Below are 26,661 nucleotides of genomic sequence, written 5' to 3' on the forward strand. Positions count from 1 at the left end.
ATGGTCTTTAATTTTAGTAGGTAATAGCATTACTAAAACTTTCAAGAACTAGTGTAAAGGAAGTTTCTGAAAGTATTTTGAGCTAGGCCAAGGAACAGAATTTCAGAAACAAAAAGTGTCTTTATAGAGGGAGTTCTTATGTCAGTTGCCTTATTTTGTCTTTTCAGCAATATATTGAAAAATTGTCAATGTAGAATTCTATTTGTTGTTTTATGAGAGTTTTAGATAGACCCTATTTTACATATGATATGCATTTGCACATATTAGAGGTGTTATTACAGTTTGAGTCTAAATGATTCATAAAACATTATAATATTTTCAGAAATCTAGAAATTCTGGTCTTTTGATATATAACAAAATTTCATTACCTTCTAAAAACAAATTTAATCATTTTAAATCACAAAATCACTTTAAATCACAAATATAAGATTCGTTTTCATGTAAATTACCACCAGTCTTCCATCTTCTATTTATTTTACTAAAAATTTTAAGCCTGCATGCAGAAGTGGATTTATTAAGTATCTCTTTTTTTTTTTTTCATTTTCCTAGCTTATCAGAATCTTTTTGAATTTTGAATCTCCTTTTATATTTTCTTTCCCTTTTAGTTTTTTTTCTTCCACAATATATTAAATGAGTTTTCTAGTCTTTAATATATTCACTGAAAACGATATCGGATAGGACAGGACCAAAGATAAAACCCTTGCTGGGGATCCCTGGGTGGCGCAGCGGTTTGGCACCTGCCTTTGGCCCAGGGCGCGATCCTGGAGACCCGGGATCGAATCCCACGTCGGGCTCCCGGTGCATGGAGCCTGCTTCTCCCTCTGCCTGTGTCTCTGCCTCTCTCTCTCTCTCTGTGTGTGTGACTATCATAAATAAATAAAAATTTATAAAAAGAAAAAAAAAAAAAAAAAACCTTGCTGGCTCACTGTCCCTTCATTACTCTTCAGAAAGAATTGTTGGCCTAACTGAATTTACTTATCTCTACGATTATCCCACCTCCATTTCTCTATCTTAACTGACAAGACTATTAGAGGAAATCAAGATTCACTGAAATAGCATTCTATATAATTGCCAGACATTATCAAGCCTCGATTAAAAAGGAAAATCAGGGGCACCTGGGTGGCTCAGCCAGGTGTCTGCCAGGTCATGATCCTGGGGTCCTGTGATCCAGCCTGCATCTCCCTTCTCCTTTGCCTGCCTGCTTGTGTGTGTGCTCTCTGTTTGACAGAAGGCAGATGCTTAATCTGCTGAGCCACCCAGGCGCCCCACAATAAAATCTTGAAAAAAAATAAAATTAGTTTAGTTTGTACTTTTCTTAATCCATTTTGGCTTTTCAAATTCTACGTACTTAAAAGTCACATGCTTGATTCTCTCTTCTAGAAATTGTTTCGAGATCATTTTTAAGCTAATCATTCTTTGCTGTCTGGAATGTTCCCTTTTTACCTATTTTTAAAAATCAGGGCAGCATTTACTCATTTTTTATTCATATTAAGTTTTTTCAAGACCTTGAGATATAATTTGTTTGGGCCTAGAATTTTAAATATGTTTAAATGAACTGGCGTTGTAGGACTCCTTTTAAATTATCACAGACTTTAGTTTCTTTATTTTTGTCTGGTCTTTGCAAGTTGGGGCAGTACTTACAGATGGAAAAGATGAAGGCACAATTGTTTTTGAGCTCTTCTTTCTGTTATCAGCCTTGTGCTGGCTTTCCCCTAACAAACTACTTGTTACAAACATAGCTTTAAAGTTTTTGTTGCTGTTTTACTAGCATTTTGGGGAACCTAAGTTCTAAGTAGGCTTGAACCTTTGTGAGACTTTCCTTATACGTTCACATCAAGATTTGTATTGATAATTGGTCTTCTTTTTTTCTTTTGTACATGTTCTTTTAAAAATCTGAGTTGAATTTAAATAAGATTTTAAAAAATAAAAAAAAAATCTGAGCTTCCCAAAGAAACTAGTTTCTCTGTTTTCTCATCTCATTAGGATTATTTGTGATTACATAATCAGAATTTCATTTCCTTAGAACCTGTAACTCTTCTTGTGCTATATTTCCACTTAGAGGTTTTGTCTATGAGATCATACTTAACTTTGAGTTGAACTTTGTGAGGTCTTTTCAAATGTGAAAGGACATTTCTAATTAGCTCAGAGTTTTCTTTCTTTGCCATTAAGAATTTCAAGGCCATGTTTCATCCATGATCAAAATTGTGTTTAAATAATTCCTTTTGTTTTTCCTCTGTAGATCATTAGCTTATTACTTGTTTTGCTTTCAGTAATTAAACCTCTAGCACGCCATTAGTTACATAGGCAGACAGGCAAACTTAATGGGGAATAACTTAAGCCAAGGATTCTCACTCCCAGCTGAATTGCTCAAGGTCATACAGTTTGTCAGTGGCAAAACCAGAGTGAAAATCTTAGGTCTAATAAAAAACTGGCCTTCTATATTTTATTCTACAGTTGAATTGAATTTCTTCTTATAATTGAGCTATGACAGGTAAACGTAAAAACAAAAATTCTGGTGATAATTAAAAGGTATCTATTTTTGTGATGTTAGGAAACCTGGCTTAATTTTTTTTCTTAGGTAGGTACTTTGGTGTGTCAGGAACACAAACCTACTCAAGCCAGTTTAAGTAGTAGAATTTATTAGAGATATGCCAGACATAGAGCTTTGACTAACATGGTAGAAGTAGGCTTGTTCCACTGTGAAAGACAGAGATGTGAATTTAAGTCATTTGGCTTTTCACATGACATGCATACAAACACCCAAAGAGGTTTTTTAACTGGATGCACATGCAGACACACACACCCCTAATCTACACATACACACACATAAATAAAGTGAGCTGTCCAAGAACAGAAAACACAACACAGCATGGTATATAGGGACTAGAATTGAAACTGGGGAGTCAGTACCTGAGGTCAAGGTTGGCATTTTTAGCTCTGCTTCTCTCCATCTGTTCTCAACTGGTTCTTCTGTTCCCACATAGCTGTCCCAGCTAAGCACTGTATGTATGACCTGCTAGTGCTAGTGTCAGGTCATGGTATATTTTTTTACGTATTGATACAAATTCTTGAGAGAGACGATGAATAGCCTAGTGTGAATACATGACCCAATAGCTTTGAGTACAGTGAAATTAAAAGGGCCACCTTTTAGAAGAGGATGTCCAAAGAAAGGACTGAGCAGAAAACAAATGTATCTTATAGTCTTTAAGATAAATGTAGTTTACATAGGTTTTTTTTAAAAAAATATGCTCCTTCAGTGGCCATCAAGGATAGAATGACTTTTTACCTCAGGCTTGCCAAAAGCCAGGGAGTTTGTTGACAAGTCCCTGGGGCCTTGTAGCTTAAGGTGTCTAATAACAAAACAGTTCTCAATCCACATCCAAACTGAGCATTCCTTATCCAGAACCTAGCAAACAGGCGCAGACAATACCGTACTTACCTACTTATCCTTTGTTTACCTCCAGTGTTTTCCTGTTTGGGGGGAGGGGCCGGGCGGTCTATAACTAGGTTCACAACACTATAGGATTGGGTCTTTTAATTTTTGTTTTTTTCTAGTAATGTATCTTTATATGTATAAGAAAGTTAACCTTTCTCCCCTTAAAATGGGATTGAGCTGGTTACTTCTGGAGCTTTGTAGTAAATTGGTTTGCTTTCACTTACTATATGAAATGAGGCACAGATAAGAAAAGAATAATTTCTGAGGTTCTTATCAGTGTTTCATTTTCATGTTTTTCTGCTTCTTGTTTCCTAGCTCTGCTTCAGTATAAATGGTACTTCTCCCTTTGTTAATTGCCTAATAACTCAAGCCTTCTACCTCTTAGTATTTATTAATCACCAGGAGAGAACTTTTAAGCCAGGTTGGCTAATGTTTTTGAAATCTTAAATTCCAAATTATCAGTTTTATTAGCATGTTTACTATTATGAATCTTAGTCCTAAGTAGGTCTAATTGTGTATTGTTCCTATAATGACTAACTTGGAACTGTACTTATTGCCACATGAGGAGATTATGTAAAAGTACACTGTAAACTATAAACTACGGTACAAACATTAGTTATTATTTAAGAACTCAGGGTAACCCAGAGACTTTCTCTCTCACATATACCCTGAATTAATCAATTTCATATTCAGAGAAGAACCTTTTGAGTCATCAAGTTAGTATTCCATATCTCCCTTTCCCCAAAGAAGCAAAACAGGAACAAAAGAAGATCATAGTTGAAATAGAGGAAATCAAATAAAAAGATTTGGAGAAAAGGATGCCACAGAAGAGAATCTGAAACATAATTTATTTGGTTAAGGCAAGTTGAAAAGGAAAATGAAATATTTGGTTTACTGGTTATACAACTCTGTAGGCATATAAATAAAGTCACTTGAGAGTGGGTAACCTCTATCCGTTACCCAGTATAGGTTATAACCTGTAAAGAAGAAAGCCATGAGAGGCTAAGAGAATTTATTACAGTGAACACTGAATGAAATAAGAGGAATGAAGGTTCTCAGGTAGACAAATAGAAGTGCTCAGAGTTTGGAGTGTACTATGCTTTGTAAGAAAGAGTGATAGGAAGGAAGGTGGCAATTAATAAGAGAGAAGCAATTCCAGGCACATGCTTTAAAAAACAAGAAAATATTGGATACCAAAATAAATAAATGAATAAAAGCAAAACTAAGGTGTAGACTAGGCTAAAGAAGATACAAGTTAAACAGAGGAGTAAAGCAAAAGGTGTATTATGGAATTTATTTCTTGCTATAGAATATGCCCCCAGCATTATTCAAAAATACTAAAACAGATTGAAATTAGTTGTTTCCTCAAGATTCTTCTGTTCTTTTCCTCCTCGTTGGATTTGCCTTATTCTAGCTATATTCTCATCCTGTATTTTTTTTACTATCTTTTCAAGAAGTTTAAAAGATTAACAACATAAAGGAATACAGCAAAACCCAAGCACAATTTAGAATTAACAGCTATTAACATTTCATTGTATTTGCTTCCAGTTTCCTTAAACAAATAAATAAATGTATAGGTATAGGTATGTATATATGAGGGTGGGGCCTCTTTGAACCTTACCTAACTTCTTGCAGTGACAAGTTTTATTCCCCTTTCTACCTTCCCAGGAGCATCACTATCATCAGTTATTTCTCTAGTTAATTTTTTAATATTTATATAGCCACAAACGATATATAGTACTATTGTAGTTTTAAAATATCATGGAAATACTCATACATGTATCATCTTGATTTTCTCAGCATTGAGAGCTAGTCGTATTGCTGTGTATAGATCTGATTCATTCCTTTTTAACTCTTGTTTTTTCATAATGTGAAATATAAATTTTATTTATTCCTTCAAGGATGGGTAATTCGATTGGTTTCAGATATTTCCTATTTATAAATAGTGTGATCAGTTTTATGCTAGTCTTTCTTTTAAGAAAGTATTCATTATAAAAATCTCTTATTAAGGAGATCAAAGATGTGATCTGGAACGTGTAAGATTATACAGAATGTAAGAGAAAAGGTCAAATGGATGAGAAAACAAAGAGAATGACGAATAATTACTGTCCTAAAAATTTCTGTCCTACTAACAGAAAACCAGTAACTCCAGTTAATGCCATAGAAATGCTTTCAGGATTATCCCTATGTTGCAGTGTTCTTTAGAAAATGTATGCATTTCAAGCCAAAGTGGTAGGATTAGGGTCAATGTGCTGCTGCTCATGGCGAAGAAAATCCCATGTAAACTAGAACTCAGAATTTCTCTGACAACTCTGAAAATAAAAATGCATGCCTTTTCCATTTATAAATTTGGTAATTATAAAAATATGAAATGTAGATATTTTCAGTATACTAAAAGATAGTTAATGTCAATCTACATTACAAAAGCATTGCTTATGGAAAAATCTACCGTATTTTGTTGTGAACTAAAACAGAAACTAGAATAAACAAAACAAAAACAACAAAGGAGATAACTTCTGAGTATAAGAAAATATCTAGTCTTAGGACTCCTGGGTGGCTCAGCAGTTGAGCATCTGCCTTTGGCTAAGGGCGTGATCCCGAGTCCCAGGAGTCCCAGGATCGAGTCCCACATCAGGCTCTCTCTGCATGGAGCCTGCTTCTCCTCCCCCTTCCTGGGTCTCTGCCTCTCTCTCCATGTCTCTCATGAATAAATAAATAAAATCTTTAAAAAGAAAGAAAAGAAAATATCAAGTCTTGAGGTAAAAGACTTTACCAAGATAGATACTCATTAAAAAAGAAGTTTTAGTATTTATTAAAATATAAGTATGTTGGAAGTATTGAGACAAAAGCAAAAAAACAAAATAATCAGGTTAGCACCAGACTTAATCCCTGCAGATGCTCAGAAAACATGCCAACCATATGCCTTCTGGAACATTTTCTCATATATCCTCTTGTTGACCAAAAGATGAATCCGAATGTAGAAATTAGGATTGGGGAGAACATAGTATTTAAGATATGTCAGTGGCATGGAAACTATCTAAATATGAAGTTAACTATAATAAACAGGAGTCCTTAAACTCGGGGCCATGGAGTCCCTTGATGGTATGCAAAATTTTATGTTAATGGTTATTTCTAGGGAGAGAGTTCATAGTTTTCATGAGATTGCAAAAAGGATTCATGGTCCTAAAAGTTTAAATGCCACTATTAGGGATATATGGATCTTACAATTTTAGAATTTTTAATCCAGAGACATATTAAAAGAGTGAGATGACCAAGTGGAATTTATACTAGTCAAGCAAGAATGATTTAGTATTAGAAAATTCATTATTTTACCAAAGTAGAGCATAGGAAGAAAAACTTAACAGGTGCCAAAAGACCTTAAAAATTCAATGCCAACAATTACCAATAGAAGAATTGTCTTTGGGATCCCTGGGTGGCGCAGCGGTTTGGCGCCTGCCTTTGGCCCAGGGCGCGATCCTGGAGACCTGGGATCGAATCCCATGTCGGGCTCCCGGTGCATGGAGCCTGCTTCTCCCTCTGCCTGTGTCTCTGCCTCTCTCTCTCTCTCTCTCTCTCTCTCTCTCTCTCTCTCTCTCTGTGACTATCATAAATAAAAATAAAAATTAAAAAAAAAATTGTCTTTAATGTGATAGAGGGAGGAAATATTTCTCTAACATCTATATCTTATGTATTTTTTTATATCTTATGTATTGATGAAACTCTAGATGTATTTTCTTTAAGATTAATCAGAAATGCCTGCTATCATAATTATTCAATATTTTCCTAGAAATTCTAGATAGTATAGTTGAATATCAAAGAAAATATGCTTATTGAAATGCACACTGTAAAATTAGTTGTAGATGATCTTATCTACCTAGAAAATGTGTAAATTAAGAGCCATGTGTAAAATTAATAAGTTAAAAAGAGGGTTAAATAATAGTCACATAAAATAAAAATGTGGAAATCTATACCGTTAGAAAATACAGAATAAAGTCCCCATTCACAGTACTAAAAAGTAAATAATCACAAGAAATGTATACATGAAGATAATTAAACTTAAATCTTTTAATAAATGGGTAAATGTACTGTGTTCCTTGATGGGAAAGCTATATATTATAAAAATGTAATTCTTTGCAAATAAATGTGTAGATTTAATTTAATATGAGATCCAGGCACTTGGATTTTTTAAGTTGGCAAATACTATAAATTTAATTTCAAAAGGCAAAGAAAACAGAACATGTTCAAAAGGAAAAATAGTGACAGAGGACTTGCCCTGATAAATCTCAATATATATCATCAACCTGTGGGAAAAAAACCACATTGGTGTTGGTTCATATCAACTGGTAACAGTTGCATCCAGACAGAATAAGGCTAGAAAATAATAGAACATTTTATGTATTTGCAAGAACATGATTAAACTAGCGAGTCAAAAGTTACACAGTAAAAGACTTATTCAGTAATTGACTCTGGAAGAACTGGATATCATTTGGAAAATTTGAGTTTAGATCTTCATGGTACATCTGAATAAATTCCAGATGAAATTGCACTCCCAACTCATGAAACAATTAATTATAAATTTAGAGCCCTAATAAAAATATTAATAAAGATTAGATGTTTTTCCATGACACTATGCATCGTGGCTTTATTCATAGCATTACTTACATTTTATTGTAGATACTTAATTGTCTAGAACCTAAGCTCCTTGAGATCAAGGAGCTCTCATTGTTTTCATAGCACCTGGTATATAGCAGGCACTCAAGAAATATGAATGAATGAACGAACAAATAGGAAGTTGAACAAAACATATGAACAGATAGGTAACCAAAGGAAAAAAAAGACCAGTAAACATGAAATTATGTTCAAACTCTCTCTTAGAGAAAAACATTAAGGAGATAATAAAGTACTGGTTTTCATTTATCAAACTGGTTAAAAATTTTTTAATTGATAATTATATCAACATTCATATGGTGTAAATTAGTCTAGCCTTTTTGGAAAGCAATTTGGTAGTCCATATTGGTTAATAATGTGTGTACCTCCTAGCATCATGATTATGATCTCTAAAAGTTATTTCTCATTAAGCAGAATGAACCATAGACCTTTAGAGGAATGGCTGATTCTAGATCTGTGACTTCTCAAGACAAAAAGCAAGAAAGCTATCAAAATAGACTGCCAAATGTGTTAAATATAGGAGCAAACTTGAAGAAGTTCCCACTGGCCAAAAATGGCACAATTTGAACATCTAAAGGAATAATCACTGTGATTGATTAAATCACATTAAATATATAAAAATCCATGGGTTCACGATAACATTTTAAGAATCAGTGACTGTGGTAGATGTTGGGATACAACTCACCATTCTGAATTCTAGTAAATAAAGAGAAAGAATCAAGTATTTATCTTCTCTTTCCTATATTAACTGTATTTCAGATAATCCAAGAGTTGATGCGGAAAATTTCTTCTTTATCAAAGAATTCCAGCCAGAAAATGCAGTAGAAATGGTAGAATTGGAAGATTGTTATTTTTACAACTTCCCCCATTCCCAAAGAAACCGTGGCCTTAGGCCAGTGCTGTCAAACTAATGGTGGTTAAGAACAGGTGCTGTGTTTTGTTTTAAATTTCAAATTTATTGAGGAGGAATACACTTATAAAATGCAGTGAGATGTTGCAGCAATATTAAACTGATGTAAAAGTTTATAAACTTCTGCATCTTTATATTTTTGTACTTCTTATGAATTGGTAACAAACCACTGGGGGCTGACAGCCACCACACCTTGAGTAGCACTGGCCTAGACAATGATCATGAATGAATAACAAAACTATTAAGTGAAAGGAAGATATAGAACACCCTTCCCCCTCGCCTAAATTGATTGGTAACAAGTGTCAAAGATTACACCAGACATTAAGTGATGAAAACTGATTTTATTCAGTAACTACTGACAGGAGGAGGAAAAGCTGAGCTCCATTCCAATTTGTGCTGGAGTAACTGATATTTTAAAGGTGAATGAGAGAAAAGAGATAAAGGAAGAGGGGAACCCAAGTGAGAAATTACAGAGTCCATGTGAATGCCTCTGAGACCAGCTGTGGGGGCTAGCCAGAAATTGTCAAAGTTAGAATCTCTCCTCCAACAGAGATGGTAAGACAGAGGCCCTATGTTTCCTGATGATTAACTTTCAAGGGAAGGGCCTTTAGGACCTAGAGAAAGGTGCTCCTGAGGGTTGTAGGAATTAAATACACATTTTTGATGAATGGAGGACAAGATTCACAATTGTAAGCCCTTTTTAGTAAATGCTCTAAGAAAGGAAGGTGAGGGGTTCATCTTTGGGTGTTGGCTAGGGGTAACCTTAAACTTGCTGACTGCCTTGGGCTTTTGCAGGCAGGCACTTTACTGGGGGACTTGGGTCCTCCCAGAGACATGGCCATAGGCTGCTAAAAGCCTTGCCAGAGTTTGGTTTTAGTGCATAGGTTTGGATGGAGTCGTCATGTGCTGAGAGTGCTACAGTCCTTAAAAGTATGTGGGGGTCCAATATAGCAGATTTTTTAATGAAAAAAAAATACACAAGTATGTGTTAAGTATGCAAGTTTTATTAATAAGATTATTTTGAAGTGTGTATTCTTGTTACCTAGTAATTTGTCTTAAAGGCATGTATCCTAAGGTAATCAGGAATTTGGTCAAGGATTTATGTATGAGGATGTTCATCAAAGCAGTAACCTACTGGAAAATTGGAAACAAATGTTTTCAATGTTAATAGATTTATAAATAAATTATAGTACATCCTTTAATCTATTACATTGTCAGAAATTACAAAGCATCAAGAGCCATTGATGAGGCTCTGCTGCAAAAGCAAGCACTCTCATAAATTGCTGGAATGACTGACCCCCATGGAGAAGAGTTTGGCAGTCTTAACAGAGTTACTGATTCATTTACCTGTGAACTAGGACTCCCACTTCTGGAAACCTATTCCAAAGTGAAACACTAATTGTATGAAATTGTTATGCACAAAGTTACTTGTTAAATCATGATTGTGATAGCAAAAGATTGGAAACAGTAGAAGACTAGTAAAATGTGGATTTTTTTTTTTTTTAAGATTTTGTTTATTCATGAGAGAGACACACACACACAGAGAGAGAGAGAGGCAGAGACACAGAGGGGAAGCAGGCTCCAATGCAGGGAGCCTGACGCGGGACTCAATCCCGGGTCTCCAGGATCATGCCCTGGACTGAAGGTGGCGCTAAACCGCTGAGCCACCTGGGCTGCCCTAAAATGTGGAATTTATGCAGAGGAGTGCTTTATAGCTGGAAAAGGAATGGGGAACCTCATATCTGTGCATTCAGTATAGCATCCACGTACTACATGTGACTATTTACGTTTGAATTATTTGAATTAAAATTAAATTTGAATCGATCAAAATTAAATTTAGTTTAAAATTCAGGGTTTTTTCAGTGTGGATGGAACTGGAGGGTATTATCCTGAATGAAATAAATCAGTTGGAGAAGGACAAACATCATATGGTTTCACTCATATGTGGGATATAAGAAATAGTGAAAGGGATTATAAGGGAAAGGAGGGGAACTGAGTGGGAAAAATTAGAGAGGGAGACAAATTATGAGAGACTCCTAATTCTAGGAAACAAAAGGAGGCAAAAGGGGAGGTGGGCAGGGGGTTGGGGTAACTGAGTGATGGGCACTGAGGAGGGCACTTGATGGGATGAGCACTGGGTGTTCTACTATATGTTTAAAAGTGCTCAATAGCCACATGTGGCCAGTGGAGCTACCAAATTGAGCAGGACAGATATGGACTATTTCTATCAATATAGTGCTGCTTTATATAGTGAGCATAAAAATATCCCCAGAATACCTATATAACTTGCATAAAATAAATAACAGGTACCTAGATAAATAGAAAATATTAGGTAAAACAAAGTCTAGGTACTTTGTGAAAGATTAAAACCCAAGTTCTATCTATACACATGGAATCTTTTCATGGATTTTTTTTTTTTTTTTTTTTTTTTAAGATTTCATTTCCTTATTCATGAGAGACACAGAGAGAGAGAGAGAAGGCAGAGACACAGGCAGGGGGAGAAGCAGGCTCCATGCAGGGAGCCCGACATGGGACTTGATCCCGGGTTTCCAGGATCACACCCTGGGCCGGCAGCGCCAAATCACTGTGCCACTGGGGCTGCCCTTTTTTTTTTTTTTTTTTTTTTTTAAGATTTTATTTGTTCATGAGAGACACACACAGAAGCAGAGTTAGTTCATGGGTTTTTTTTTTTTTTTTTTCCTTAAAATCAGTAACCTCTCCATTTTCTCCTGTCAGCTCATTGTTTTAATATATGTCAATGTGCCACGTGGAATACATATTACAGAAAAAGTCCAGTTAGTATAATTATTGAAGGATTCTTGATGAATTAGTTTTTTTTTTCAGTAGTCTTTTTTTTTTTAATTTTTTTTTTAATTTTTTATTTATTTATGATAGTCACAGAGAGAGAGAGAGAGAGGCAGAGACACAGGCAGAGGGAGAAGCAGGCTCCATGCACCGGGAGCCTGATGTGGGATTCGATCCCGGGTCTCCAGGATCGCGCCCTGGGCCAAAGGCAGGCGCCAAACCGCTGCGCCACCCAGGGATCCCTTTCAGTAGTCTTTCTTGTTTCTTACAAGCAAAAATTTTGAACCAAACATGCCTGAAGAAGTAACATTCCTCAAAGTGCATGCTCTAAATCAACTCTAAAGTTGGTAGGTGCTGTAGCACAGAGTTAAAGGTATAATCACTACTTTCTGGGATATTCTGAAATTAGGTTGTGGTACAATAGGAGGAATACTTGGTCTTTGTCCTGGTCCTTCATTTAGCTTCTAAAACCTGTGGAGTTTCCTGAAGAATGTGTGTCTTCAACCTGCTAATGAAATGACTTGGGTGAAGGGCTGCCAGTTAGTTTCAGGGTGGATGCTGGTCACCAAAGATTAAACCTCCATTAGAAGCTTGAAGGGAGGGGAGAAGGGCTGGAAATTGAGATCATCTCCAATGGCAAATGATTTAATCAATCATGTTTACATAGTGAAGTATCCATAAAAACCTCTAAGTGGACAGGGTTCTTTCTGTCCGCTTCCTGGTTGGTGAAGGTTTTGAGGTGCTGGGAGGGTGGCAGGCCAACTCCGTGCCTTTTCGCACTTACCTTGCCCTACGTTTGGCCATCTCTGAGTTGTATCTTTTATTTAAACTGGTAATAGTGATTAAAGTGATAATTAGTAATATTACTGTAGTAGTAATTAAAGTGAGTCTTTCTAGCAAATTCACAAGCCTGAGGAGGGCATGTGGAAACCCCTAGGTTGGTCAGAAGTTTGGGTGGCCTGGAACTTGTGTTTGACACGTGAAGTGGGGACAGTCTTGTGGGATGAGACCTTTTAACTTCTCGTATCTGATGCTAACTCCAGGTAGGTAGTGTCAGAATTGAACTGAATTATTGGGCACCCAGTTGAAGATGTGGAACTAGGAGAAAAACACCATGTTTTTGGTGTCCAGAGGGGAAAAAAATCCTTTAAAGTATGACTTTTATATCGTTATAGAATATAATAAGTAAAATGCTTATTTCAGAGTCTGGCTTATTTTAGTGATGTCTAGAAAGAAATTAATGGGAACTAATTTACACATTAGTGTGCAGTGTTTTTTAAAAATGGGGAATTGTATATGTTGAGATACTAATGAATTCTTAATTTTAAGCAGATCTGCAAAAAATAAGGAAATTCCTCCTTTGGAAAATAAAGTTGCCTACATTAGAGAAAAGAAATCATTTTTTAATCTACCTTACCGAAGTCATGACTGCTCTCGAACTTGTCTGATGAAAACACCACTGACCTTCAAGGGAGAAAACCCTCTGCAGCTACCAATCAAATGCCACTTCCAAAGACGACATGCAAAGACAAACTCTCATTCTTCAGCACTCCATGTGAGTTATAAAACCCCTTGTGGAAGGAGTCTACGAAACGTGGAAGAAGTTTTTCGTTACCTGCTTGAGACAGAGTGCAACTATTTATTTACAGATAATTTTTCTTTCAATACCTATGTTCAGTTGACTCGGAATTACCCAAAACAAGAAGAAATTGTTTCTGATGTGGATATAAGCAATGGAGTGGAATCGGTACCCATTTCTTTCTGTAATGAAATTGACAATAGAAAGCTTCCACATTTTAAGTACAGAAGGACTGTGTGGCCACGTGCATATTATCTAACCAGCTTTTCCAACATGTTTACTGATTCATGTGACTGTTCTGAGGGCTGCATAGACATGTGAGTAGAAAATATGGCATTTAAAAAAATCTTCTGAACAAAAGGGTTCTTGTCAGGAAGTCCTGCTATGTATCAATTTGTCTGTCTAAACTCTGTTCACCAAAAATCAACAGTGGAAAGATATACTCTCTCACTAGCAATAGAAAGGAAAATCTTTCCCAAATATTATAATGATTTGAAAATTATTTCTTCTGAAGATGAGTATTTCCTTTAATCTAGTATCACAATCATAATAGCAACAAGTCCAGCTAGTGTCATGTAACAGTGCCAGACATTGTAACATGTGCTTTATGTACACTTTTTAAATTTAATCCTCACAAAACCCCCCCATGAGGTCGGTAATATTACTTCTGTGTTAGAAATGAGGAAGCCAAGAAGCCAATTTTAAGGTCACAGGGCAGACAAATTGAAGAGTCAGGGTTTGAATTCGTGTTCTTTACTATTATGTTATATGTCTTGTTTTACTTTTATAAATTTTCCTTGCTACTTCTTTATAAAATTAAAGGTGCTTATAATTCATATTCTCATAATGTTGACATTCCATTAAAAAAACTTGTTCTAATACATTAAGAATTTAAAAATTTTAAGGATATATAAGATATATATACTTGTAGGTAGGCATATGTAGAGTGGATTTGCATTATATACATTTAATTTAGTGTAGATTTATCTACCTGTACTAGGCAAAGGAAAAAGAAAGAAAGAAAGAATTTAAATAGTTTCACCATCTTCTCCGTTGAAGTATGAGAGGACTTAAATCTACCGTTATGTCAATTTGGCTCAGTTCTTTTAGGCCTGTCATAGAGGAAATCTCTCACAGTGTCAGGTTTTTTCTCTTTAAAAATAAAGGTTTGGATTGTTTTTTTTTTTTTTTAACATTTTGTCTATATATAATTTACATGTGGCAAAGTCTAGTCTGTCAGTGCTGGAGGAAAAAAATGGACAATGTTTGCTTAATGGTCAATTTATAAGATTTTTTTTTTTTTTGAATCTTGACTATAAATGATTTTTTTTTTTTTTTTTTTTGAGAGGGGGAGAGAGAAAGAATCTCAAGCAGCCTCCGCATCCTGCATGGAACCCAGTGCTGGGCTCAATCTCATGACCCTAAGATCGAAAACTTAGGGTTAGAACCAAAATCAAGAGTCAGATGATTAGCCCACTGAAACACTCAGGCACCCCAACTATATATGATTTTTACTTTAACACTGTAGGCACTAACCTTTATATAATATATACCACCAATATACATATTTTCATTTGTTGGTCAGAAATTATAAGAGAAATCACAAAAGCAGAAGCTGAAACCCACTAGGATCTGGAAATGAATACAGGCACTGTGGCTAGGGATTTTAACTCTTAGAAGAATGAGAATTAAACATGTCCCATGCATAGTAGAGAGTAGGCACTGAGTTCTCTAGAGAATAGAAACCAGGACTTCTACAGGACTGAGAAGTAGGCTAATTATGTCACACAGCCTGGAATGGGATTAACAACTTGTTTTAGAGCAATGAAACTCATAGTCACAGCCAGAGCAATAAGGAAAAGAGTCGACATAAAGGACCACCCAGGAGTAAACCCCACAGAAAGGTACGATGTCAGTCAAAGCACACAAAAATGTTTAGGAGCCATGAAGACAGCATGAGTCCTAATAAATGGGAGAATTCACACCTGAAGAATCATAGATAAATACAGAATCCGATTAAGAGCCTTTATTTTTTTAAAAGATTGATTGAGGGAATCCCAGGTGGTCTAGTGGTATAGCACCTGCCTTTGGCCCAGGGCATGATCCTGGAGTCAGGGGATCCAGTCCCACATCAGGCTCCCTGAGGGGAATCTGCTTCTCCCTCTGCCTGTGTCTCTGCCTCTCTCTCTCTCTCTGTGTTTCTCATGAATAAATAAATAAAATCTTTAAAAAAAAAATTAAAAAAAAATAAAAGATTGATTGATTGATTGAAGAGAGGAAGAGAGAGCATAGGGGAGGGCCTGGAGGAGCAGGAGAAGGACAAACAGACTCTGAACTGAGTGCGGAGCCTGACGCAAGCTGAATTCAAGAGTCAGACACTCAACTGACCCAGGCACCCGGATGCCCCAAAAAGAGACTTTAAAATGTTCAGAGAGATTAAGATATTAGCATCCGTGAAATAAGAAAAGGATATTGGGGGGACGGGGTGTATATATGGAAAAAAAACATTTGGAAACATGGAAATAAAACCTGTGTGATTGAAATAAAAATTGAATAGATGAACTTAATGGTAGAGTTCATACAGCTGGAAACAGTATTAGTCAATTGCAAGGCAAAATGAAAGAGATCTTCCAGAATGAAAAGAGATAAACACATGGAGAAAATAATTTATAGGTTAAAAACTACAGAAGATAAAATGAGAAACACCAGAATGTATCTGAGGAGAGAAGAACAATAGTCAAAGAGCTAATAGCTAAAAATTTATAAAGTATCTAAGGTAGAGAATAAATCTCAAACACTATCAGAAAAAAGATTAACAACACAGTTCTCATCAGAAATAAAGAAGACAAAAGAAGCATATTAGCTTAAAATGTCAAAGGAAAATAAATGTAAAACTGGAATTCTATACCAGGCCAGACCAGTCATTTGACAAATTCAAACAATTACATAGCAATTGAGGACATTCATACATACTTTGTAGCAATAGTACTTTTAACTTTATTTATTTATTTAAAGATTATTTATTTATTCCTGAGAGATCCAGGCAGAGAGAAGCAGGCTCCCTGCAGGGAACCCAGGTGTTGCAGGCCTTGATCCCAGGACCCTGGGATCATGACCTGAGCCAGAGGCAGATGCTCAACTACTGAGCCACCCAAGTGCTCTGCTTTTAAGTATATGTAGAGCATGGTTTTCCAAGCTACAGATTTAATGGGATGTAAAATCATTAAAGTGGTTGTAACTAGAATTTTAAAAATAAAGAGTAAAATACCCACGGGGCACCTGGCTGGCTCACTTAGTAGAGCATGTGACTCTTAATCTCAGGGTTAAGTTTGAGCCCCATATTTGGTATAGAAATTACTTAAAATCTTCAGGGGTGGGATCCCTGGGTGGTGCAGCGGTTTAGCGCCTGCCTTCGGCCCAGGGCGCGATCCTGGCAGACCCGGGATCGAATCCCACATCGGGCTCTCGGTGCATGGAGTCTGCTTCTCCCTCTGCCTATGTCTCTCTCTCTCTCTCTGTGACTATCCTAAATAAAATAAAAAAAAAAAAAATTTATAAAATCTTCAGGGGTGCCTGGTTGGCACAGTCAAGTGTCTAATTCTTGGTATCAGCTCAGGTCTTGATCTTGGGGTCATGGATCAAGCCCTGCATTAGGCTCCACGCTCAGCACAGGATCTGTTGGAAATTCTCTCTCCCTCTCTCTCTCCCTCTGCCCCTGTTGCTCATGCACGCACTCGCTCTCAAATTTTAAAAAAATAAAAGCAATAAAATCTTTTTAAAAAATGCCCAAGTATATCATACATGATAAGGGTTTCAGTTTATACATATACATAGAGAAATATGTATGCCTATATAGGGTCATAAAGAAAATGTATTTCTTACTGTGGGTCATAGTCAAAAATATTTGAGACATCCTACTCTAGAGGTGCTAACACATACACATAAGAATAAGCTGTTCACTGCAGTATTGTTTGTAATATTGAAAACTAGAAGCAACGTTTTTTTAAATAATAAATTTATTTTTTATTGGTGTTCAGTTTGCCAACATACAGAATAACACCCAGTGCTCATCCCGTCAAGTGCCCCCCTCAGTGCCCGTCACCCATTCACTCTCACCCCCCGCCCTCCTCCCCTTCCACCACCCCTAGTTCGTTTCCCAGAGTTAGGAGTCTTTATGTTCTGTCTCCCTTTCTGATATTTCCTACCCATTTCTTCTCCCTTTCCTTCTATTCCCTTTCACTATTATTTATATTCCCCAAATGAATGAGACCATATAATGTTTGTCGTTCTCCAATTGATTCATTTCACTCAGCTAATACCATCCAGTTCCATCCACGTTGAAGCAAATGGTGGGTATTTTCATTTCTAATGACTGAGTAATATTCCATTGTATACATAAACCACATCTTCTTTATCTATTCATCTTTCGATGGACACCGAAGCTCCTTCCACAGTTTGGCTATTGTGGACATTGCTGCTAGAAATATCCGGGTGCAGGTGTCCCGGCTTTTCATTGCATCTGTATCTTTGGGGTAAATCCCCAGCAGTGTAATTGCTGGGTCGTAGGGCAGGTCTATTTTTAACTCTCTGAGGAACCTCCACACAGTTTTCCAGAGTGGCTGCACCAGGTCACATTCCCACCGACAGTGTAAGAGGGTTCCCTTTTCTCCGCATCCTCTCCAACATTTTTGGTTTCCTGCCTTGTTAGTTTTCCCCATTCTCACTGGAGTAAGGTGGTATCTCATTGTGGTTTTGATTTGTATTTCCCTGATGGCAAGTGATGCAGAGCATTTTCTCATGTGCATGTTGGCCATGCCTGTGTCTTCCTCTGTGAGATTTCTCTTCATGTCTTTTGCCCATTTCATGATTGGATTGTTTGTTTCTTTGGTGTTGAGTTGAATAAGTTCTTTATAGATCTTGGAAACTAGCCCTTTATCTGATACGTCATTTGCAAATATCTTCTCCCATTCTGTAGGTTGTCTTTTAGTTTTGTTGACTGTATCCTTTGCTGTGCAAAAGCTTCTTATCTTGATGAAGTCCCAATAGTTCATTTTTGCTTTTGTTTCTCTTGCCTTCATGGATGTATCTTGCAAGAAGTTGCTGTGGCCAAGGTCAAAAAGGGTGTTGCCTGTGTTCTCCTCTAGGATTTTGATGGAATCTTGTCTCACATTTAGATCTTTCATCCATTTTGAGTTTATCTTTGTGTCTGGTGAAAGAGAGTGGTCTAGTTTCATTCTTCTGCATGTGGATGTCCAATTTTCCCAGCACCATTTATTGAAGGGACTGTCTTTCTCCAGTGGATAGTCTTTCCTCCTTTATCGAATATTAGCTGACCATAAAGTTGAGGGTCCACTTCTGGATTCTCTATTCTGTTCCATTGATCTGTGTGTCTGTTTTTGTGCCAGTACCACACTGTCTTGATGACCACAGCTTTGTAGTACAACCTGAAATCTGGCATTGTGATGCCCCCAGATACGGTTTTCTTTTTTATTTTTTATTTTAAGTAGGCCCCACACCCAACATGGAGCCCACTGTGGGGCCTGAATGCACAGCCCTGAGATCAAGACCTGAGCTGAGATCAAAAGTTGGACACTTAACTGACTGAGGCACCCAGGTGCCCCTTTCATGAGTGTTTTATAGTTTTCAGAGTATAAGTTTTTTTATCTTCTTGGTTAAGTTTATTCCTAGGTATTTTATTCCTTTTGGTGCAATTGTAAATAGGTGGGTTTTTTGTTAATTTCTGTATTACTTTGTTAATGTATAGAAATGCAAGAGATTTTGGGTGGGGTTTTTTTGTTTTGTGTTTTATTATTAAGATTTTTATTTTAATTCCAGTAAATTAAAAGTTTACAGTGTTAGTTTCAGGTATACAGCATAGTGATTCAACAGTTCTACACATTTCTCAGTGCTTATCATGATAAGTGTACTATTAATTCCCATCAGCTGTTTGACCCATTCCCCCCACCCACCTCCCCTGTAGTAACCATCAGTGTGTTCTCTGTAAAGTCTCTTTATTGATTTGTCTCTCTTTTTTTTATTCCTTTGCTCATTTGTTTTGTTTCTTAAATTCCACATGTGACTGAAATCGTATGGTATTTGCTTTTCTTTGACTTATTTCACTTACCATTATATTTCTCTTAACTCCATCCATGTTGTTATAAATGGCAAGATCCCTCCCCCCCCATGCTCTCTTTCTCCTAAGTAAACAAATCTTTAAAAGAGGGGGGAACACTTGGGTGGGTATAGTTGGTTGAGTGTCTGACCCTTGGTTTTGGCTCAGGTTATGATCTCGGGGTTGTGAGATCAAGCCCAGCCTTGGGTTCTGCGCTCAGTGCAGTGTGCACTTAGGAACTCCCTCTCCCTCTCCCTCTGCCCTTCCCATCCCCCACCATGAGTTTTCTCTCTCTCTCTCTCAGATAAATAAATGAATCTTAAAAAAAAAAAAAGGCAAGATTTTATTCTTTCTTATAGCTGAATAATATTCCATTGTATATATATGCCACCTTCTTCTTTATTCATCTATCATTGGACACTTGGATTGCTTCAATAATTTGTGTATTGTATATAATGCTGAAATAAACATAGGGGTGCATATATCCTTTCAAATTGATACTTTTTTTACTATTTTGGTAAATACCCAGCTGGGTAATTACTAAATAGTTCTTTTTGGGGGAGGGGTTAGTTCTATTTTTAACTTTATGAGGAAACTCCATATGGTTTTCCTCACTGACTGCACCAGTTTGCATTCCCACTAACAGTGCAAGGGGGTTCCTTTTTCTCCACATCCTCACTAGTACTTGTTGTTTCTTGTGTCGTTGATTTTAGCCGTTCTGACAGGTGTGAGGTGATATCTTATTGTTTTGATTTTGTTTCCCTGCTGATAAATGATGACGAGCATTTTTTCATGTATCTGTCGGCCATCTGTATTTATTTTTTGGAGAAATGTCTGTTCATGTCTTCTGTTTATTACCAATTCAGTTTTGTTACTAGAAATCACCTTATTCAGTTTTTCTACTTTTTCTTGACATATTTTTGGAAGATTATATGTTTCTGTTAATTTATCTATTTCTTCTGCACTAATTTATTGGCATGTAATTTTTCATAGTAATTCTTTCTATTTCTGTGGTGTCAGTGGTTACTTACCCCCTTCATTTCTGATTTTATTTATTTGGATCCTCTCTTGATGAATCTGACTAAAGGTTTACCAATTTTGTTTTTCTTTTCAAAGATCTGGTTCTTGGTTTCGTTGACGTTTTCTATTTTTTTCTTAGTCTCTATTACATTATTTCTGCTTTGATCTTTATTATTTCCTTTCCTCTACTAGTTTTGGGTCTTTTTCTAGTTCCTTTAGGTGTAAGCTTATATTGTTTGAGATTTTTCTTGTTTCTTGAGGTCACAATACATTTACCTCTTAGATCAGCTTTTGCCGCATCCCAAAAATTTTAGACCATCTGGTTTCCTTTGTTTCGAGTTATTTTTTAATTTTCTGTTTGATTTCTTCATTGGCCCATTGGTTGTTTAGTAGCATATTGTTCAGCCTCCACATGTTTATAGCTTTTCCACTTTTTTTCTTGTAATTAATTGATTTCTAATTTCATTCTGTTGTAGTCAGAAAAGATGCTTGATATGATTTCAGTTTTCTTAAATTTATTGAGACTTGTTTATTGGGATATGTGATCCATCCTGTAGAATGTTCCATGTGCATTATTTATTTATTTATTCATTTTTTTTATTTGTTTTTATTCGTGAGAGACAGAGAGAGGCAGATCCATTACATGAAATACTATGTTTCCTTTGCTTTTGATTTTTACTAGTGTTTTAAGAAACATTTATTTGTTTGTTTGTTTATTTATTTATTTAAAGTAGGCTCCATGCTGGAGCCTAATGTGGGGTCTGAACTTATGACTCTGTGATCAAGATCTATTTTAAAGATTTTCTTTTTAATTTATTTACTCGTGAGAGACACACAGAGAGGCAGAAACACAGGCAGAGGGAGAAGCAGGCTCCGTGTAGGGAGCCTGATGCGGGACTTGATCCCAGGACTCCAGGATCATGCCCTGGGCCGAAGGCAGGGCACTAAACCGCTGAGCCACCCTGGATCCCCTCCATGTGCGTTTTAAAAGAATGTGTATTCTGTTGTTTCTGGCTAGAATGTTCTCTATATATCTCCATATATCTCAAGTCCATCTGGTCTAATGTGTTGTTCACAGACACTATTTTAGTGATTTTCTGCTGGGTTATCTATCCATTGGTATTAGTAGGATGTTAAAGTCCTCCACTATTATTGTATTACTGTCCGTTTCTCCCCTTATGTCTGTTAAAATTTGCGTTATACATTTAGGTGCTCCAGTGTTGGGTGCTTAGATACTTACAGTGCTATATATCCTATTGTTGGATTGATCCCTTTATCATTATATATTCTACTTGTCTCAGTACAGTCTTGGTTTTGAAGTCTGTTTTGTCTGATACAAGCATTACTATTGTAGAGGTTTGTTTTTTTACTTCCATTTGCATGGAATATCTTTTTCCATCTCTTCACTTTCAGTCTGTATGTGTCTTTAGGTCTGTGGCAAGTCTCTTGTAGGCAGCATATAGATGGGTCTTGGTTTTTTTGTTTTCTGTTTTTTGTTTTTTTTTAGAGAGGGAAGGGAGGACTGGAGGGAGAAAGAGAATCTTAAGCAGGCTCCAAGCCCAGCACAGAGCCTGACATGGGGCTCAATTTCACAACCCTGAGCCAAAATCAAGAGTTGGATGCTTAACTGACTGAGCCACCCAGGTGCCCCAGTCACTCTGTCTTTTGATTGAAGCATTTAGTCCATTTACATTTAACATACTTATTAATAGATATGTGCTTCTTGCCATTTTGTTAATTATGTTCTGGATGTTTTTGTAGTTCTTTCCATTCCTTCTCTTGTTCTGTTTCCTTAAGATTGATTACTTTCTTTAGTGTTAGGCTTGGCTTCCCTTTTCTTTATCTTTTGTGTCTGTATTATAGGTTTTTGGTTTGTGGTTACCATGAGGTTTATCAGTTAATCGTCTGCCTTCAGCTCAGGTCACGATCTCAGGGTGCTGGGATTGAGACCTGTCAGTCTCCCTGCTAAGCAGGGAGTTTGTTTCTCCCAGTCATCTCTCCTCCCCACCCCACCCCCACTCCTGTGCTCACATGCTTCTGAACCTGGATGTCTCTTTCCCTCCCTAGGTTAGGAAAGTATTCAGTTATTCTTCAAATAAGTTTTCTGCCCTTTTCTCTTTGTCTTCTACTTCTAGGACCCCTATAATGCAAATGTTTGTTCACTTGATATCGTCCAAGAGATCCCTTAACCTATCCTCTTTTTAAAAAATTCTGTTATCTTCCCATTATTCAGCTTGGGGGCTTTGTTACACCCTGTCCTCTAGATTGCTAATATGTTTTCATACATCCTCTAATTTGTTGATTCCCTCTAGTGTATTTTTTAAAAACTTTTTTTTTTAAGATTTTATTTATTTATTCATGATATACACAGAGAGAGAGAGAGAGAGAGAGAGGCAGAGACACAGACACAGGCAGAGGGAGAAGCAGGCTCCATGCAGGGAGCCTGACGTGGGACTTGATCCCGGATCTCCAGGATCAGGCCCTGGACTGAAGGCGGCACTAAACCGCTGAGCCACCAGGGCTGCCCCCTTTAGTGTATTTTTCATTTCAGTTATATTCTTCAACTCTGATTCTTCTTTATATTTTCTATCTCTTTGTTGAAGTTTTCAGAGTTCCTCCAGTCTTCTCTGCAATCTGGTCAACATCTTCATGATCGTTACTTTGAACTCTCTGTAAAGCATAGTGCTTATCTTCATTTCATTTAGTTTATTTTCTGAGGTTTTTTGTAGTTTTTGTTTGGAGGGTATTCCTGTCTCATTTTATTTGACTTTCTTTGTTTCTATGAATTAGACAGAATGGCTACTTTTTCTAAACTAGAAGGAATGATCTTATGCATAGTTTTGTCTTTGGAAACTGTGTGCCTGGTGACTTGGCTGCCCAGAGCTGTGGCTATTGTGGGCTGGAGGTCCTAGGGGACTCTGTGCTGGGACTGTGTTAGTGGGATGCCTGAAGATGAAATTGGTGTGGGATGGGCAGTCCTAGGGCTCTCAGTGTAGATGGCACATTGGCCAGACAGCTGAAGCTGAAGTGGGCATGGATTGGGGTGTTCCCAAGGCTCTTTATGGAGAGGGCACCCTGGGAGTACAGTTGAAGGTTAAGTGGGTGAGTCCAGGGATCCCCATAGTTCTTTATTCAGGGGGCTCTGGGGACTGGGGCTGAGGTAAGGCATGGGTCAGGAGGTCCTAGGAAGCTGTGTACCAAGGATATGCTAACATCATCTGGAGCCAGAGTGGTGTGAGCCTGGAGTGTTCCAGGATACTTTGCACCTGTGTCACCTTGACAAGATGACTGGAACTGTAGTGAGTGCTGACCAGAGGTGTGCAGTGTTGGCTGCACTGGGGCCACTTTGATGGGATAGCTAGGGCTGGTGTGTGGGTTAGGGGCCTAGGGTTCACGGCAGCAGTAGGCCCACAAGGCTACCTGGACCCTTTTCCTGGCTGCAGTATCAAAGTAGAGGAGGAATATCAACCATGGTGCTCACCAGCCCCTTTGACTCAGAGTTCTAGCAGCTCCCCTGTCAATTGGCAGGGTTCTAGGGCTAGTTCCTTGCTAGTTCCTTTATATTCTAGTTGTCATTTTAACCCATAGCTTTTTTTTCCTGTGCCCTAGGGCAGACAAAACTGCTCACCAGTCCCTCCCCACTGCAGTTCAAAGCATCAGAGGAGGTGGTGGTTCCCTTTGTTACTGTGTCTCTGTCTCTCTGCTCTTTTTTTGTGCAGAAGCTATTCAGTCAGCCCTCAGTTCTTCAGGAAGCATTGTTCTATAAATAGGTAGATAATAGTGTGTCCATGGAGGAGGTGAGTTCAGAGTCTTCACACATTGCCATCTTGGATGAGAAAAATCTATGGTTGCAGGTCTTCTGCTTAGCAATATTATGAAAGACAGATGGCCAGTATCCATCTCCCCAATTTGTTTTCATGTCATTGGAAGGAAAGAGAATTTAAGATGCCTGCAAAACTACCTATGCCCTTTCAAGTGTGACACACATAAATTTATTTATTGTAGTAGAGAGGACCTAGGAGAATTTTCACAAACTAGCTTCTGCTGAATAGGAAATGAAAGGAATTCATTTTAAAAAATTAAAATTCATACATTTAAGTATTTATTTCATGAGCAAATAGAGGTATAGGGCACTTTATAAAAATTTTTGGTAGTTTTTGTCTTGTAAAGAGACCTATGCTGTTAGGGAAGAAGTCCAACTGTCCATGAGCTAAGTGACTCTTAAATACAGTTGCATCCTTTACTATATCATTTACGCTTTTATCAAGGCTCTCTTGAGTTGGTGCTTTTTTATTCTAACTTCTCCATCTATTCCTTTCCCTTTAGAACAAAATGCGCATGTCTTCAATTGACAGCAAGGAATGCCAAGACTTGCCCCTTGTCAAGTAATAAAATAACCACTGGATATAAATATAAAAGACTACAGAGACAAATACCTTCTGGGTAAGATACCTTGAGGATTTGTTACAGGGTATTTGTATTTTTGAAGGTGGGTACTTTGTTGTGGTCTGTAGACTTAATATCTCATTAAATATTAATTTTATATACCAGAAATCTATATTAAGGAATAAAAAACCCCAAACTTATATATTGTTCTTGGAAGTGGAAGTCAGAAAGAAAAAAAATAGAAATGGAAGTCAGAGAGCACACACATAGCATGCAGAGTGTATACTTAAACACCTATCTGCTTTGAGTCTCTTACCCTCTAGAGTTAGACTGTTTGGGGCAGCTGTTTCCCCATTAGGAAATGGAACTAGCAAAGCTCATCTAAGAATTGGGATTTTCCAAACTTTCAAAATTGTTGTTGTTAAAAAAGAAATAGAAACAGAAAAGCTTTCTTCCTAGACATTCCTAGACATCTTTTAAAAGCTAACATTTGCAATGTGCCAGGCATTGCTTTAAGCACCTTATAAATACTGACTCATTTAATCATGAAACCACTCTTTAAGACAGGTACTATCATATATCCCCATTTTAAAAAATGGAAAACTTAAACCCAGAGAGGTTAAATAACTCATCCAGCATCATACAGTTAGTAAATGGCTGGAGCTGTGATGAGAATCCAGGCAGTCTAGCTTTAGGAGCCTTCACACTTAGTCTGCCTCCCATGGTAATTATTAGTGAGGTAGCAGAATAAAATGCTTTTGCTTTTAGCTTAGGCTATCTAATTGATTTTTTTTCTTGCCTATTTTATCAACAGCATTTATGAATGCAGCCTGTTGTGCAAGTGTAATAGACGGATATGTCAAAATCGAGTTGTCCAGCATGGACCTCAAGTGAGGCTACAGGTGTTCAAAACTGAGAAAAAGGGATGGGGAGTACGCTGCCTAGATGACATTGACAGAGGGACATTTGTTTGCATTTATTCAGGTAAAGCAATGGTTAATTATTCAAATTATCGTATAGTAAGGTCTGCATTTCTGAATCTCCATTTTACTAGATCTTATAGCAAGGACAGGAGCAACAATATATAGGAGGAGCATTAGAGTGAGGCAAGTGACTGGGAAATTGAGCGCTGAAATGATGAGGAAACACCAGATATTTCAGAAAAGAAAGGCTCAGAGATAAAATTATGTGAGGCATATTTTTTTTTGTCTCCATGGCTACATACGCTTTAGGGTAAGCTAAGAAGACTTTTTGAATAAGAAAACTAAATGACTGGGATCCCTGGGTGGCGCAGCGGTTTGGCGCCTGCCTTTGGCCCAGGGCGCGATCCTGGAGACTCGGGATCGAGTCCCACGTCGGGCTCCCGGTGCATGGAGCCTGCTTCTCCCTCTGCCTGTGTCTCTGCCTCTCTCTCTCTCTCTCTGTGACTATCATAAATAAATAAAAAATTAAAAAAAAAAAAAAACTAAATGACTGACTTGCTAAGGTAAAGATTATCTATCAAAGACTCTTGTTCAGTGATTTGAACTGTTAGAATTTAACAAGTTAAGGTAATAAATACCTGCATAGGATGATTCAGGCAGTGACTTTAAGCAGCTCACTCCATCTCAGGAACTCCAGAGAGTTGCCCTCACTCTGAGCAAAACTTCCCAACCGGTGTTTTATAGTTGTGCATTACTGATTTTTTTTTTTTTTTTTGGTCACATCCTCTAGGCCAGACACATCAGTCTCCCACAGTCTCAGCC

At 37.2% G+C, this 26,661-nt stretch overlaps 1 protein-coding gene across 16 annotated transcripts in view; it reads left to right on the forward strand.

The window, feature by feature from the left end:
- Positions 1-26,661, forward strand: part of SETDB2 (SET domain bifurcated histone lysine methyltransferase 2) — a 55,151-nt gene that overhangs the window by 17,091 nt on the left and 11,399 nt on the right. For 13 of the 16 annotated variants that reach the window (XM_077855774.1, XM_077855776.1, XM_077855773.1 and 10 more), the window contains 3 exons: positions 13,152-13,715; positions 24,857-24,973; positions 25,731-25,900. In XM_077855774.1, the coding sequence (XP_077711900.1) occupies positions 13,152-13,715; positions 24,857-24,973; positions 25,731-25,900 (851 nt within the window). Of the gene's footprint in view, positions 1-8,863; positions 9,032-13,151; positions 13,716-24,856; positions 24,974-25,730; positions 25,901-26,661 lie in introns of those variants that run through there. The other 3 variants (XM_077855777.1, XM_077855779.1, XM_077855778.1) reach the window with 3 other exon arrangements.

Source organism: Canis aureus, chromosome 17 (genome assembly GCF_053574225.1).
Source record: "Canis aureus isolate CA01 chromosome 17, VMU_Caureus_v.1.0, whole genome shotgun sequence".
NCBI lineage: Eukaryota > Metazoa > Chordata > Mammalia > Carnivora > Canidae > Canis > Canis aureus.